At 50.7% G+C, this 14,427-nt stretch overlaps 5 protein-coding genes across 5 annotated transcripts; 3 read left to right on the forward strand and 2 right to left on the reverse strand.

Annotated features, from left to right (window-relative positions):
• Positions 1 to 101: 101 nt before the first annotated feature.
• Positions 102 to 1,654, reverse strand: N7458_011298 (putative MFS transporter; the record flags this gene model as incomplete). Its single annotated transcript, XM_056914680.1, has 3 exons — positions 102 to 1,177; positions 1,242 to 1,449; positions 1,508 to 1,654. 3 exons carry the CDS (start codon positions 1,652 to 1,654, stop codon positions 102 to 104), a joined length of 1,431 nt encoding a protein of 476 aa, XP_056759434.1.
• A 799-nt stretch (positions 1,655 to 2,453) lies between these two features.
• On the forward strand, positions 2,454 to 4,634 carry N7458_011299 (putative glucokinase regulator family protein; the record flags this gene model as incomplete). The annotated part of the gene is made up of 4 exons (XM_056914681.1): positions 2,454 to 2,686; positions 2,745 to 3,198; positions 3,254 to 3,636; positions 3,695 to 4,634. 4 exons carry the CDS (start codon positions 2,454 to 2,456, stop codon positions 4,632 to 4,634), a joined length of 2,010 nt encoding a protein of 669 aa, XP_056759435.1.
• Positions 4,635 to 4,822: 188 nt separating this feature from the next.
• Positions 4,823 to 6,248, reverse strand: N7458_011300 (uncharacterized protein; the record flags this gene model as incomplete). The annotated part of the gene is made up of 4 exons (XM_056914682.1): positions 4,823 to 5,600; positions 5,663 to 5,813; positions 5,881 to 6,016; positions 6,078 to 6,248. The coding sequence occupies 4 exons, from the start codon at positions 6,246 to 6,248 to the stop codon at positions 4,823 to 4,825; spliced, it is 1,236 nt and encodes a 411-aa protein (XP_056759436.1).
• Positions 6,249 to 7,004: 756 nt separating this feature from the next.
• N7458_011301 (sugar phosphate isomerase/epimerase family protein) lies at positions 7,005 to 8,084 on the forward strand (the record flags this gene model as incomplete). The annotated part of the gene is made up of 1 exon (XM_056914683.1): positions 7,005 to 8,084. The coding sequence occupies one exon, from the start codon at positions 7,005 to 7,007 to the stop codon at positions 8,082 to 8,084; it is 1,080 nt and encodes a 359-aa protein (XP_056759437.1).
• Positions 8,085 to 11,023: 2,939 nt separating this feature from the next.
• N7458_011302 (uncharacterized protein) lies at positions 11,024 to 14,411 on the forward strand (the record flags this gene model as incomplete). The annotated part of the gene is made up of 4 exons (XM_056914684.1): positions 11,024 to 11,281; positions 11,342 to 12,093; positions 12,142 to 13,159; positions 13,221 to 14,411. 4 exons carry the CDS (start codon positions 11,024 to 11,026, stop codon positions 14,409 to 14,411), a joined length of 3,219 nt encoding a protein of 1,072 aa, XP_056759438.1.
• Positions 14,412 to 14,427: the final 16 nt, after the last annotated feature.

Here is a 14,427-nt window from a genome sequence, read left to right on the forward strand (position 1 = left end):
GAGCATGCCCCTGGAGAGGGAGCAAGGCAAAGACATGTCCAGTCTTGTCCATATAAGGGGCATTGTGTGAATTCGAACTAGAACGGTCATTGCCAATCATCTCACGCCTTAACTTCCACTTGAGGTTTCTCTTCCAACTTGGCGGCATCACTATCTGCGACGGCCTCTGGATTAAGGTCACTCGTGAGAGTCACGGCAAGGACTGTCGGAATGGCAATGATGAGTGAGCCCATGCAAAGACCCCAATCCATGGCAAACTGCGTCATGGCGGGCTTCTTCAAGGCATTGATGCGCCAGGCCATGGCACCACCGGTCGCCTGGAACGTTTTATACGCACCAACCGTGATGGCAGCCTCGGCCGGGGAGTTGGAGCGAGCACCCATGAGCCAGTAGCAGAAGGATTGCCAGAAGGCATCATACGCGCCGTAGAAAATATAGAGGAAGATCGGACCGACAGAGACACTGCCCTGAGTATAATCAATGTCCTGCTTCAGACCCACGGCCATCCGGCGATCAGACCACTTCTGGAAGGCATATCCACCACCCCAAATGGTCATGCCAGTAACAAACAGGAAGACCCAACCAATGCGAGCGCGCATCGGTCGGTTAAAGCCCGGCATGTCGAGGATGAGTCCCATAACCAAACCTCCCAGCATCTGCGCAATCCAGTAGAGAGCACCATTGAGCGAGCGAGTCCGGATATTAAAGGTCATGCCATTGACCACATTCTGCTGATACGAATAGAAGACATTGGCCGAGAAGAACAACGGCAACATGCACAGCACACGCCAATCGGTCATAGTGTGCAGTGCCTGGCGTGCAGTCTTCCGCCAGTTCTTCTCAGACTCTGGGGTAGCTTGCAACTGGGAGACGCGCACACTGGAGGGTGGACAGATGAATACGCCCAGCAGCCATCCAATTGCCATGATGATCAACAGAGCAATATACGTTCCGTCCGAAACGGTGCCACTCTTCGAGTGATAATTGAGGCCGAAGCTTGCAAGGGATCCTACACCACCACCAAGATTGAAGATGATCCAGAACGCGGCAATGGCGCGTCCCTTGTGCGATTCCTTGACGTACGTAGTCATGATAGCTCCCTGTGCAACCCATAGGAATGAAGCACCTACACCGAGAATTGCGCCAGATGCAATCACAAAAGCCCCATTCTTGGTGGCTATTCGGCAAAGTATTAGTTAGCGTGTTGTTTAGAAGTCTTATGTAGTGAGCAACCATCTTACCGTTGAAACACAACAAGCTGCCAGAGTATAATGGATAGGTCCATCCACCCAGAAGCAGGCATACTCGGGGACCAACACGGTCGAAGATTGGCCCTACCACGAACAGCGCAGTAGCTGCCGTCGCAGCGAGGAGCGCGACGGTGGCATTGGCTGCTACCGTCTGGTTGACTTGACCAGAGCCTCCTAGACCGGAAAGTGCATTGTACATCTACATCAGTCAAATCGTTAGCAAGAGCTAGATCATGCAGAGATCTCAGGGAACCTACTCCAGGGCAACAGAAACAGATAAAGCTGATGAGACTAATCTGGAACCAGCAGTGTGTATAGACTTGGTAGAAGAGTGAACGCTTGCCATCCTCATTGGCATGCACCACCGAGCCAGCGGCATCTCCAGATGTCGAGTTGTCCTCCATCGCGTCGACCAAGTACGAAAAGGAACCTCGCGAACACAGACCAATACCTCCAAGAACTGCTTGCTTCTGCAAGCCCCAGACGTGGAGAGACAAAAAAAAACCGAAAGTCCGGGGCCCCTCCTCAAACACGAGGGTTATTAGTGTTGTATTTGCAACGCTACCTTGGCCAGCTTGCCGATCCCTTCTCGATTGCGATGTTGCGTTGTGGTAAAATCCTGAGCGTAACGCGCCAATCAAAACATCTCCATCACGTATCAGTTACTCGCAAATGCCGCTGAACCTTCCATCGACTCGTTCGAGCCGAGCGGGGAGGACCGCAAAATCACTCCCCATCGGGCAAGTTTCTGGGGAAAGCTGCTCCACAAGGTCGCGTGTTTGGAGGACCAACAGCGGTTGACAGCCCCAAAGTGCTTGCTCAATACCACCACGCTGGGTTCTCGCTGCGACTCGGGCAGTCTGGCTGTGACGCCCCCACCCGCATGTCGCTGAGCGAGAGCCGATCAGGAAGGACCCTTGTTTGTCACGGACCACAATGTTCGACGGCTCTTCGCGGCAATGATCCGAGACTCCGCGGCTGCACAGCAAAGATGAAGAGGGAAGGTCGGCCAATGCCAAATGGTGTTCGGCAACACTTGCGCTTGGACCCTGGTCAGTTTTCGGGTTCTCATCAACAGTCGCTACACAAGAATTTGTGCCAAAGAAAGCGAACCTTGGCCGGATTTCTGCTGCAAGGTAGCGATTTCAGTCGGGAGTTGGTCGTTCATCAATACATCAACACTTTTCAACGAGTGTCGACACGATGGATTTGAGCAGCTTGGCCCAGTTGCAGACGGAGGGGGTCAACCCTCGAACAATACACATTGATCGCATGTCGACACTGGAGATGTGCACGGTCATCAACTCGGATGACCACAGAGTAGCGGAAAGTGTCAAGGTCTGCCTGCCGGAGATTGCTGGAGCGATTGACGCTCTGGCACCACGCGTACGTCGCGGTGGCCGAGTTGTGTATGTCGGAGCGGGAACTAGTGGAAGGTGAGTAAACCTTTCCCTTGTGCATAATACAGTGATAACCAACCACAAACACAATTAGACTTGGGATCTTGGATGCTTCAGAGATCCCACCAACTTTTGCTGCTCCACACTCCCAGTTCGTTGGCATCATTGCTGGCGGAGATGCGGCTATCCGGCAAGCGCAAGAGGGCGCCGAGGATAACGCACAAGCGGGCGAAGATGACCTGAAGCGCCTGAGCCTTGACCCAGAGCTTGATAGCGTCATTGGAATCGCGAGTTCAGGCCGGACGCCGTATGTTCTAGGATGTCTTACCTTTGCTAAGCGGTTAGGCTGCGTCACGATTGGCGTGGCATGTGCATCACCCTCAGCAATGGGCCGCTCGGGCGATGTGGACTTTCTCATTGCTCCGGTTCCAGGGCCAGAGGTTGTGACTGGCAGTACGAGACTAAAGTCGGGCACGGCGACGAAGTTAGTCTTAAACATGCTAAGCACAGGCACGATGATCCGAGTGGGCAAGACCTATGGCAACATGGTATGGTACTTACTATAGAATAGCCCGTTTCAAGATGAGACTGACCCGGGTGCAGATGGTCGATATGGTGGCATCTAATCTGAAACTGGAACAGCGATCGCGAAATATGCTGCGTCGTCTTAGTCCCAAGTGCAACTCTATGTCGGATTCGGAGCTAGATGCACTTCTTGTCCAGTCCAAACGTAGCGTCAAGCTTGCGATGCTTGTTGCCGAGACTGGAAAGACGGTGGAGGTCTGTCAACAGCACTTGGACGCGGCTGGGGGCGTGTTGGCTGGTGCATTGGATGAAGCGTGTCCGCCCACTCGGAATCTGCCTTTCAAGGAAGAAGATGCAAAGCGATTTGTGTTGTGCATTGATGGCGGGGGCAGTAAATGTGCTGCGGCCATTGCTGATGATTCTGGCAATACAAGTCATGGCTACGCTGGTCCCTGTAACCTGTATGTATTATCTCTCCACTTCTATAGAGACATGGGCATATACTGACTGTGCGGCCAGGACTGACGGGATAGGGAATATTCCCGGAATAGTGGCTACTTTGATTGGTGCCACCAAGAACTCGCTCAAGGAACATCTGCCGAGTGGCACGGAACCCAGTGATGCAGAGTGGAAGCAATATCTCAGATCTTATTTCCGCTCCGTTTGGGTCGGCCTTGCAGGCCTGGACCGTGCTGGACTACATGAAACCTTAGCCCCGGCGCTGGCGGAGATTTTCGGACTTGATAACACCACTCCCAACTTCCGGCTGACGAGTGACGTTGACCTACTTCCCGCGTCAGTTTCTGTAGACAAGAATCAACCTTCCGTACTTGTCGTTATAGCGGGTACTGGAAGCGTCGCCATGCGGTATGCTTGGACGGAAGACCGGGGATATACCCGCGTGGCCCGTTCAGGTGGCTGGGGCCACATGCTGGGTGATGAAGGTGGAGGGTATTCTATTGGGATCGAGGCCATCAAGCACACGCTCCTTGTTCTGGAAGAGCAGACTTTAGGTCTTCGACCTCAAGGGCTGGCCAAGCTCGAGAATGCTGTGATCAGCCAGCTAGGTTGTGCAGCCTCGAAGGATGGCAGCATTGATCTTCTGAGCGAACTGTTGTCTGGCCATCACCAAGAGACTGTCAAAACTCGTATCGCCCAGCTGGCTGAGACTGTCCTGGAGCTGGCATCTCACGACAAGACTGCCGAGGCAATTGTGAAGAACCAAACAGCTCACCTGGTCAGCAAGACGCTGGGAAGACTGACAGACCCCAAAAGCACTGGCTATGCAGCAGCGCCAGAAACCGAATTGGTGCTCGCTGGTGGATTGATGAGAAACCAAGGTTATCAGTACGCTCTGACAGAGCAGTTGGATCAGCAGGGACTACAGTTCCAAGGAATTCTCATAGTGGACGACGTTGCTGCGGCGGGAGCTAAGTTTTTGTTGGAGAGAAAAGGGTGAAGAGGTGGATGGGTTGGCACCGTGTGATCACCTGATAAACCCAGGTGCAGATAGTTCAATACTCGAAGATAATGCAACCAGTCAAGATGTACAATATGAATATAGATAATGATTGTGCGTTGGTAAGTACCGTCAGTTCTGGTCCACGATGGCATTCTAAATTTCTCCGACTTTCAGAATCCTCCACTTCACACAACATCTCTCTTTCCCGCCATAGGAACTGCCTCGATCACGGACTCCATGCCTGGACTATGATTCCAAATTCCGCTAATTTCCAAACCAACACTGTGCAGCAAGTCTCGCCATTGACTCTCTGATCGCTCGACTCCGGCACCGATGCTCATCATCTGAATGTCCAAAGATGCCTGCAGTAAAGGGGTATCCGTGTCCGGCAAGACAAAATCAACGATGAGAATGCGCGAATGGTCAGCTGCCATGGAAGACATGGTATTGCGCAAGATCTGGCGACAAATATGATCAGGCCAGTCATGGAAGATGGCACGGAAGTAATACGCTGTAGCTCTATGGACGGGCTGAGGATCCAGGAAGCTATACGCCATCACCTCAATACCTGCATCTCGACCCGATACTCCGTTCACCACTTTGGGAAGATCCTGCAGCACCAGCCTTCCCGGGAGATGGGGGTGTCGCTGGTGGAATCTGGTTAGGTCGTGGCCTTGATTGCCACCAATGTCTACCAGGAAGACCGTATCCTCTTTGGGAACCGCACCACCGAGCAACCTCTCCACGGGGTACACGTCAAACCACATGGGCGTACCCTGTCTGCGACTGGCCATGTATGAATTGAACAAAGTCTGCTGATCTTTGTGGCTAGCCAGCCACTCGAATTGGCTCTGGCCTACTGCCCAATGCATGGGCGAGCAGGCATACTCCTGTGGGTTGGTGTACTCATGAGCCCGCAGATACTCGGATAATTTACTCAAGGTGGGCACTGTGAGATCATATCTGGGTCGAGTCAGCACGCTCACTAGAGGAAAGTAGAATCAAACACGCGGGATTTGACCTACATGCAGGGTACACCATCTCGGCCAATTGGCTGCGTCAACGCCACAGTTTTGTCGTTGGCTCGATAAACCCCCGGAGCTGGGGTACTACACAGCCCAAGGGACGCCATCATACGCATCAAGCGGACTGCCAAAAAATATGAGCTCGGTCCAGCTGCGCCATCAAGCACGATCGTCACACCCAGCTGTTCTGGTAAAGGGGATATGGACCAGGTTCGTACCGATCAAGTCCCGTTCAGCACCAGTGTGCTCCGCTAACCGAGTCGCTGACACTCCCCTATCTAGATGATGTTTTTCTATCAACACAGGGAAGATTCCCATATCAATCACACAGCGCAAGGCGGCATTCTGTGGAGGCTTTTTGCAAGGTTAGGCCCCGAGTTCGTCATGACAGATACATGCGTACTTATTGACTTACTTGATAGATAAGACGCAGCACGGTCTCAGTCGGTGTTTCCACGGCCAACCTAAGTTGGTTGATCATCTGAAGGAGCTCGAAGTGGGTTTGTGGTGACGGGTTCGAGCCGTCTTGTACTGCAGGCTGCCCGAGGCGATTGACCAACGCATAAAGAGGCGTAATCACCGTCATCACTATGGCAGAAGAATGAGTCCCTGGGAAAATGTGTGGTATGTGATGAGTTGTTGATAATAGGTAGCACAGGCGAGGGGGAGTCCCTGCTGCAACTGGTCGCCGGTGACCGCTTTATACCGGTACTCGCCTCGTCAACTATACAGATTGACCGTTGCATTCGAATGCGGCCAATCGGAGGATTCGCTCTGTTACATATGTCAAAACACCCATATAGAATCACCGGTTCATACTTAGTTCTCAGCTCAGCATTGCCTCTAGAGACATAAGCTGACCTGATTAGAAATTAGAATGCCCGTGAGCAGAGCGAGCCTGACTCGCATATGAATCATGACCGGGGCCAATAACCCGATTCTGCATAGTGCATACAGCACAGTGTAGTATTATTCCACATTCCATCTTCTTTCAACAACAGCACATCCTGCATCGAGCAAGTGCATCTGAACCCTCGCAAGATCCATGTCCGTGGTAGCGGTTGGATCCGGGACCACTTGTTCGACGCATTAGCTCGCCCCTGAATCTTGCATATTGACACGCAAGCAGCTCAAGCGAAAGAAAAAAAAACCTCCGGGGGAAATGTCTGCTGCATATATTTGTGGCAAACAGCCAAGGGGAGGAGGCAATAACTTCTACAAGATACCAAGGACTCGATATAGTTCTACTAGACCAGCTTCATAGCCCACACACTCATACCCCGCCCGACTGTCCTCGTGCTATTTGTCCATTGCGAATCCCCTTTAGTGCCGGCAGATAACGATGTACTCGCTACCAACCCCGCGATCTGAGCCTGACACGCGATGGATGCCTGCTATTGCTACGGTCAGCTTGGGGGTAGCTCATCTGCATTCGCTGCCGGCCAAGATTGAAGCCGCTGCGCAGAATGGTCAGCAGGGTTTAGAACTCTTCCATGATGATCTCGCGCAGTTCTCCAAATCCATACGCCGTCATACCGATAACGGAACGGCGGCCTGGACCGATCGCGACTATGAGATCGCTGCGGCGCACGCCATCCGCGATCTATGCGCGAAGCGGGGCCTCAAAGTGTTGGCTCTACAGCCATTCCGGCACTACGAAGGCCTACTGGACCCGATTCAACATGCCCAGCGCATCGACGAATTGAAGCACTGGGTGGAGCTTTCCAAAATTCTTGGCGATGACCTCTTCATCCTCATTCCCTCTTCCTTCCTCGGCCCGTCTCAAATCACGGGTGACCGAGATCGACTAGTGGCCGATCTAGGACAAGCCGCGGATGTGGCATTCCCAATCCGTATTGCATATGAGGCATTGGCGTGGGGTACATACATTAATACCTGGGAGGACAGCTGGGACATCGTCCGGCGGGCAAACCGGCCGAATCTGGGCATTTGTTTGGACACATTCAATATCGCAGCAAGGCTGTGGGCTGATCCGACCAGCGCAACGGGGCGCCTGCCAGCCTACGCAGACGTCGATCTACAGGAATCGATGCAACGACTTGTGCAGGAAATCCACCCCAAGTGGGTCATGATGGTACAGCTAGCTGATGGAGAACGAACCGACCCCCGGGCAGAGTACCTTCAAACACCAAGTATGCCCAAGCTACTTTTATGGTCACGGAATGCTCGTCTGTTTCCGTGCGAGGAAGACCGGGGTGGATATCTGCCTATTTACACGGTCGCAGATGCATGTCTTAATGGGCTAGGCTACACTGGATGGGTCAGTATGGAAGTATTCTCCCGAACTACTGGAGAGTCTAAGCCATCGGTACCCAATGAGCATGCTGCAAGAGCAGCGCAATCATGGCAGCGGATGTTGCAGCAGCTGGATGCGAAAGGTGGAAAAGCTCGGTTAAGCTAGTAGACTTTGCATATTGTTCCATGTAAAGAAGTGTTTATCTTCTGTGTTTGCCTGTTTTCAGTTTTGGTAGCATTTACATATGATTCATAATGTACAGACGAATCCGAAGCTGAATCAGCCTGTGTATAGCAAAGTGTCTTAGAATACCATGGCATTCTGCATCCCAGGAACTCTGTGTTCGAGTCCAAAGGCATTCATCCTTCCCTGTCGAAGATGCCGCGAAGCAGTAGCCCTCCACCCCCTACGATAGCCGATTATGCCTCTACATGCCCCATTGGTTGCGTACCAGTCACGATTCATGTTTTAAACCCAAAGAATGTCGAGACACGTCCATCAGCTCATTCTAGAAAGTCATTTTCTCCATGCAAGCTCTAGATCATATTTCTATTCGGGTCAGACTACCGTATTTCCTCTTCCCCGAGATGCATCGGGATGATCTAGAGTTGTTCCGCGGTACAAGAATGCTCTCGAGGACCGTTCGAACCAGCTCATTGTTCGTCACCGACAAAGAAACAAGGTTGGAAAGATCGACCATTGGCATGCTGGGACCCGATCGGACGGTCGGCATTCCTCCCGGCAAACGGACGGCGCGATCCGTGAAGAAACCGCTCCACTGTGGGATTCTACAGATCCGTTTCCAGCGACCGTTAGCCTGAAAATGTTATATCTAGTCGTGTATTTGGTACATTCCATTTCTCTGGAACCGTCTCCGGGTCCCACTTGGAACTCTGTGGTCCCAAGTTCCAGGAAATGAGCTTCCAAAGTTATGGAATGTTAGATCTGGATATTACTTTTGTCATGGCCCCCTGTTTGTCGAAGTCTGGGTACGGTGGTCGATAGTGGCCATCTTGGGTAAGTGGCGTTTTGATCATATTTCAACGGCAGAACCCCCTACTTAGCCACATAACTGACTAGCGATCTGAAATATTAGGCTACTCACGTGCAGTACCACGCACAAGGAATTCTGAATCTACGCTGGCTACACCGAATGGGAGAAGAAGCCTCTAGTACTGTTGTCGAAGAGTTTACTCACCGAATTCGAGCTACTATAGCGACTAGGGTTATATTTGATGGAGGTTCCTCCCTCCCTTGGCCTTGGCCTCGGCCTCGATCGTTTGGCTGCAGGACCAGCGATTGTTCCTGCTTGCAGGATGTTGCAGGATGCAGAGGGTTTTCTGGCTTCTTCCTTCTGTTTCTCCTAGATTGCTTTGTTCGATGGCCTATATAGGCCATCTCCTGTCTTCTTCCTCTTCCTGTTCCTTAGAGGTTTCTCTAGATAGAGATTGATGATTGTTTCCCTGCTTCCTTCCTGGCTTCCTTTGCGTAGCGGCGATTTTCGCCGTCAATATTGTTATTCTTAATAGAGGCCACCGCGATAAGCTACGTAGGTAGAGAGAGATACAGAAGGCATACAGAAAGAGAGAGAGAGAGAGAGAGAGAGAGAGAAATTCAGGGGTATTCGAAAGCAGACTGAATTACCTATTTCGGGTATGTTAATGCCTAGTTTATAAGGTATGCAGGCCAGGCGGTCTCTTAGACGGTATAAAAACTTCACTTGCTCAACAGTGGCCACTATCGGCCCTCGTAGTCCGGGCCAAATTGTATCTCACGGGTTACCACTCATCTTGAGCTCCAAATTCAAGTCGCATCCCGAGTCTAAGCCCCAGAGATTAAATGCTTATGCAGTCAACGCGTCCGTCTGCTACATTAGAGCATTCATGTTGGGCAAATACAAAGCCCAAATTTCATGGTGCTTCTAGAGGGAGAAAGCGATTTGTAGATGGTCTCCTGCGTTCTGCAGTTTGTCTCCTCCAGTATGTGGTCTCCTCCAGTATGTCTTACAATTTTCCAAAGGTTTAATGAAACAATGTCGCCGTCGTTTGGATCAGACCAACGCATACATACCTGGCCAATCTTCTATTTGGTGCAAGTCACCAGTTGTTGCTTTCGGCACCCCCGCCAGCCACCTCTCTTTCTATGTCTCCTACTGCCGAGTCCTTCCATCCACTTTCTAGGTCAGCCGGGCAATTTTTGCAAGACAATCAATGTATAATGTCAGTTTTGGTTCGGGTAGACCGTACAGAAGCCACAAGCCGCTCTCTGAGTTAGCCCGAGCTGAATCGTCACAAAATTTCAATTCCAACTAAGGTGACCGTTCATGCACTGCTGTAGTGAGCAACAACATAGTAAGTATCATGGAATGCAACATCAAGTGAAGCATTAGCTAAAACAACTCCACTTAAACCACACCAGTATCTGCGTTAATTCACGCAGCTACTATGGTTACAGCTGGAGTTTATTTATTAATAGCGCAACTATTAGCGCTGGATGCGATAAAAATTCGTATTTGAGAATTCAAGTCACGGCATACTCTGCATAGCGCCGAACGAACGGTTGGTCACGGTAGCTAAAACCGACGATTTAAATGTCCGAGTTTTAGTCACCATCTGATCATCCGTGATATCACACCTGGACTTTGATCCTATTAGACAAGTAGTTTCATCCCTGCATATATAGCAATAATTTAGATTGATTCGACGCTATTTGGTTCCATGATAAATGGGCGTCATTATAGTTGTGGCTTGTTTGTAGTTCCCGTCGTGTACGAGTCAATCTTGATATCTCGTACAGATCACACTGGCGGTCTGGCTTGTCACTTGCCAGTATATGGTGACCCGTCAACTTATGGAAGTTTTCCAGAAGAACTATTCAGCTCACTGGATATGTCTCGCTGGCATCGCAAACGACTCCTAAAGCGGAAGCCCAGTCCTCCCGGCTACCCCGAAAGCAGTTGGCAGTCGATGCGAGACAAGAGCCCACCCGAATGACCATAAACTATACGTAAAGCCTTAAATAGTTCTACCGTTCCAGTGCAGTTCTGCCACTAAAACTCTGCCTTTGTCTTTGTCTCTCTACAAAGTCGCTGTCTATCATACATCATGGGTATTCAACGCGGAGACCGACGAGGGCGACCAACCTCATCAGCTGTTCCAGATGCTCTTATTGAAAGATTCGGACAACTTCACGTCCTAGATGACTTGATTCGTCTTCGTGCTGCAGACTACGTTCAACACCCTATACTCGCATATCCCAGCTGCGAAAAGGATGCTGCATTATACAATTACTATACTGGGCGAGACCTGGATGAGATGATTGATCAAACCGTCTCCGTGCTTACGGACTCTGGTTTTCCCCCAGTAAGGATATTCTTATATTGAGCACATATGGAGGAGGCAAAGAGAGCTAACATTTTGCAGCCAAAAAGGGACGGGAGTATCGTGGCTCTACTTACCCCATCCGATCTAAACATGGTGATTGTATTTTTTGCCCTGAGCCGCCTGGGGTATACAGTGATGATGTTATCGCCGCGACTATCTGGCGAAGCATGTGTGTCCCTACTTGACAAAGTGAACTGCGACACAATATTGTACGGCAATACTGGGAGCATTAGAGCGACAATGGGCGAGATTCTGCAACGAAAGCTAGTAAATTGCCGCCCAATACCAAGTGCTTCGAGCAATGGCCCGACAGAAACTGCGCTCCTAGTCCTGCACCGGAATCGGAATACCGAAGCGCAAAAGAACAAGATCGCCGTCATTCTTCATTCATCAGGATCCACTGGCACTCCAAAGCCGCTCTTTCTCACACATCGAGCCTTGATGACACATCCTCTTCGAGGTCCTGGATTGACATCGTTCAATCCTCTACCGTGGTATCATCTTCATGGTCTCTCTACTGCACTGCAGGCAATGTGGATGAGAAAAACTGCATATATGTGGAACGCAGTGCTTCCACTAACAGAAAAGTCTGTTGTTTCTGTTCTAGAAGCCACACGGCCCCAATCCGTGGCGGCAGTGCCTTATATGCTCCAGCTGTTGGTCGATAGCCCAAGAGGAGTTGCCGCGCTGGGAAAATGCAAGCTGGTGACATATGGAGGCGCTCCCTGTCCGGATGAACTTGGTGATCGTCTGGTCAGCGAAGGCGTTCCTTTTGGCGGATCTTTTGGCTTGTAAGTCCTACCAATCTCGAAGCAAGCACAGGTCTAATTAGAATTCAGAACGGAGGCAGGATTGGTGGCGGAGTCAATATCCAGACCGAAGGGCGACCCATACTGGAACTATCTACAGTTCTTTGACAATATCCGGCCATATGTCTGGATGAAACCAATTGGAAGTTCGCTCTACGAATGTGTCTATTTGAGAGGACATCCTGCGTTGACAACCACTAACTCGAACGAGCCGCCAGGCTCATTTCATTCCAAAGACGTCTTCACACCACATCCCACCATTCCAGACAGATGGAAGTATGTTTCTAGGCTTGATGACCGAATCACACTGGTAAATGGCGAGAAAGTTCTTCCACTTCCTATCGAAGGCTTTGTCAAGCAAGATCCTCTGATCCACGAGGCAGTGGTCGTTGGACTGGGAAAAGCTGCACCAGGAATGCTGATTTTCCAAGCTCAAGAAGTCGAGGATGCAGGAATCTCCGATGAGGAATACTTGGAGGCAATTTGGCCGACTATTCAAAATGCCAACTCTCGCACGGAGCGTTTCTCTCAGATCTCGCGCGATATGATCGCCATCCTCCCGTCCACAGCCAAGTTCCCTCGGACAGACAAAGGGTCCATGATTCGAGCTCAGGTTTATCAACACTATGCAGCTTTAATCGATGACTTATACACAAAGTCGGAAGAGACGAATGGAAATGTACAACTTGATTTTGCCGAGACACAATGTCTTCTCATGAAACTCTGCCGGGATGAATTGTCCATCTCGATCCCAACTGTCAACACTGATTTCTTTGCCGGGGGTATGGACAGCCTCAAAGCCATTCAATTACGACGAGTGATCCTGCAGCACCTGAGAATCGACAAACATGCCTTGAGCCGGAATGTCGTCTACGAAACCGGCAACGTTGCAACCCTAGCAGGGCATATCTGTTCCTTACAGAGTGGACAAGGTGATGACACCACAAGGGAAAGTGATCACACTGTTATGGCAGGCTTCATTCAGAAATACTCTTCGTTCAAGAAGCATATCCGACGACCAGCAGTTTCCCCAAATGCAAACAGCGTCGTACGTACCCCATTAAATCCGGCATATGATGTTTAATCGCACAGTACTGACCATATACCAGATTCTCACTGGCGCCACAGGATCCATTGGTGCTCATGTCCTCTACGAGTTACTCCAAGATGACTCTATCTCAAGAGTATACTGTCTCACCCGCCGAAAATCACCATCAGATTCAGTCTTGCGCAGCCTGATTGATCGCAACCTATTCATCACACCGGCGCAAGTATCCAAAATTATCGCCCTATACAGTACGATCGACCAATCCAACCTCGGCCTCGATGAAAACACCATTCAAGAAATGCAAACTACCGTAACCCAAATCATCCATGCCGCCTGGCCGGTAAACTTCAACCTCTCCCTACCCCAATTCACTCCCCACATCCAAGGAGTCCACAACCTCCTCCAATTCTCCCTTTCCGTGCACCGCCCCGAACCAGCCGTCATGCTATTCTGCTCCTCCATCTCCACCGCGCTAGGCTCGACCTCCACATCAATCTCCGAAGAACCAATGACGCTTTCAGACGCATACATGGGCTACGGACGGTCCAAGCTTGTCGGGGAGCACATAGTTAGCGTTGCACGTCGTGCCGGCGCGCGATGCTATTCCCTGCGCATCGGACAAGTCTCGGGACACTCCAAAAAGGGCATGTGGAACGATAGCGAGGCTCTCCCGTTAATGATCCGGTCTTCATTGACACTTAAAGTGCTTCCTGAATTAGATCAGACGTGCTCCTGGATACCGGTGGATGGCCTTGCATCAACCATCGTCGAGATTGGGCGTGCGTACTTGTCGAGTGCTACCATCCCCGTCTGCGTTGTGGATCAGGGGAATACGCAGGGAGAGGGTGACACAGATAAGGAAAGTGACAGTGACATCAGCGCAGATACGAGGATGACAGACGATTCAATCTACAACGTGTGCAACCATCGGGAATTTTCATGGTCGGCACTATTGGAGTCACTGAGCACAAGCGGATTCGAATTCGAGATTGTGCCCTTTGAGAAATGGATTGCGATGCTGCGAGAGAGTGAGGCACGGGGTGAAGAACATGTCAATCCAGCTGTAAAGTTGATTGGACATTATGAGGCGATGCATGGTAAGGGGTCGTCGTCGCTGAGTTTGAAAAAATTCTATACCGATCGAGCTGAGAGGGATAGTGAGACTTTGCGCGAGGGTCGGTTGAGGATTATCGAGGATGGGATCTTGAATTGCTATGCTCGAGACTGGTTGTGTCGATGGATGACTTCTTGAATGTGTGAGATGGACT

The sequence above is a fragment of the Penicillium daleae genome, assembly GCF_028827525.1.
Source record: "Penicillium daleae strain IBT 16125 chromosome Unknown utg000009l_segment0_segment0, whole genome shotgun sequence".
Lineage (NCBI taxonomy): Eukaryota > Fungi > Ascomycota > Eurotiomycetes > Eurotiales > Aspergillaceae > Penicillium > Penicillium daleae.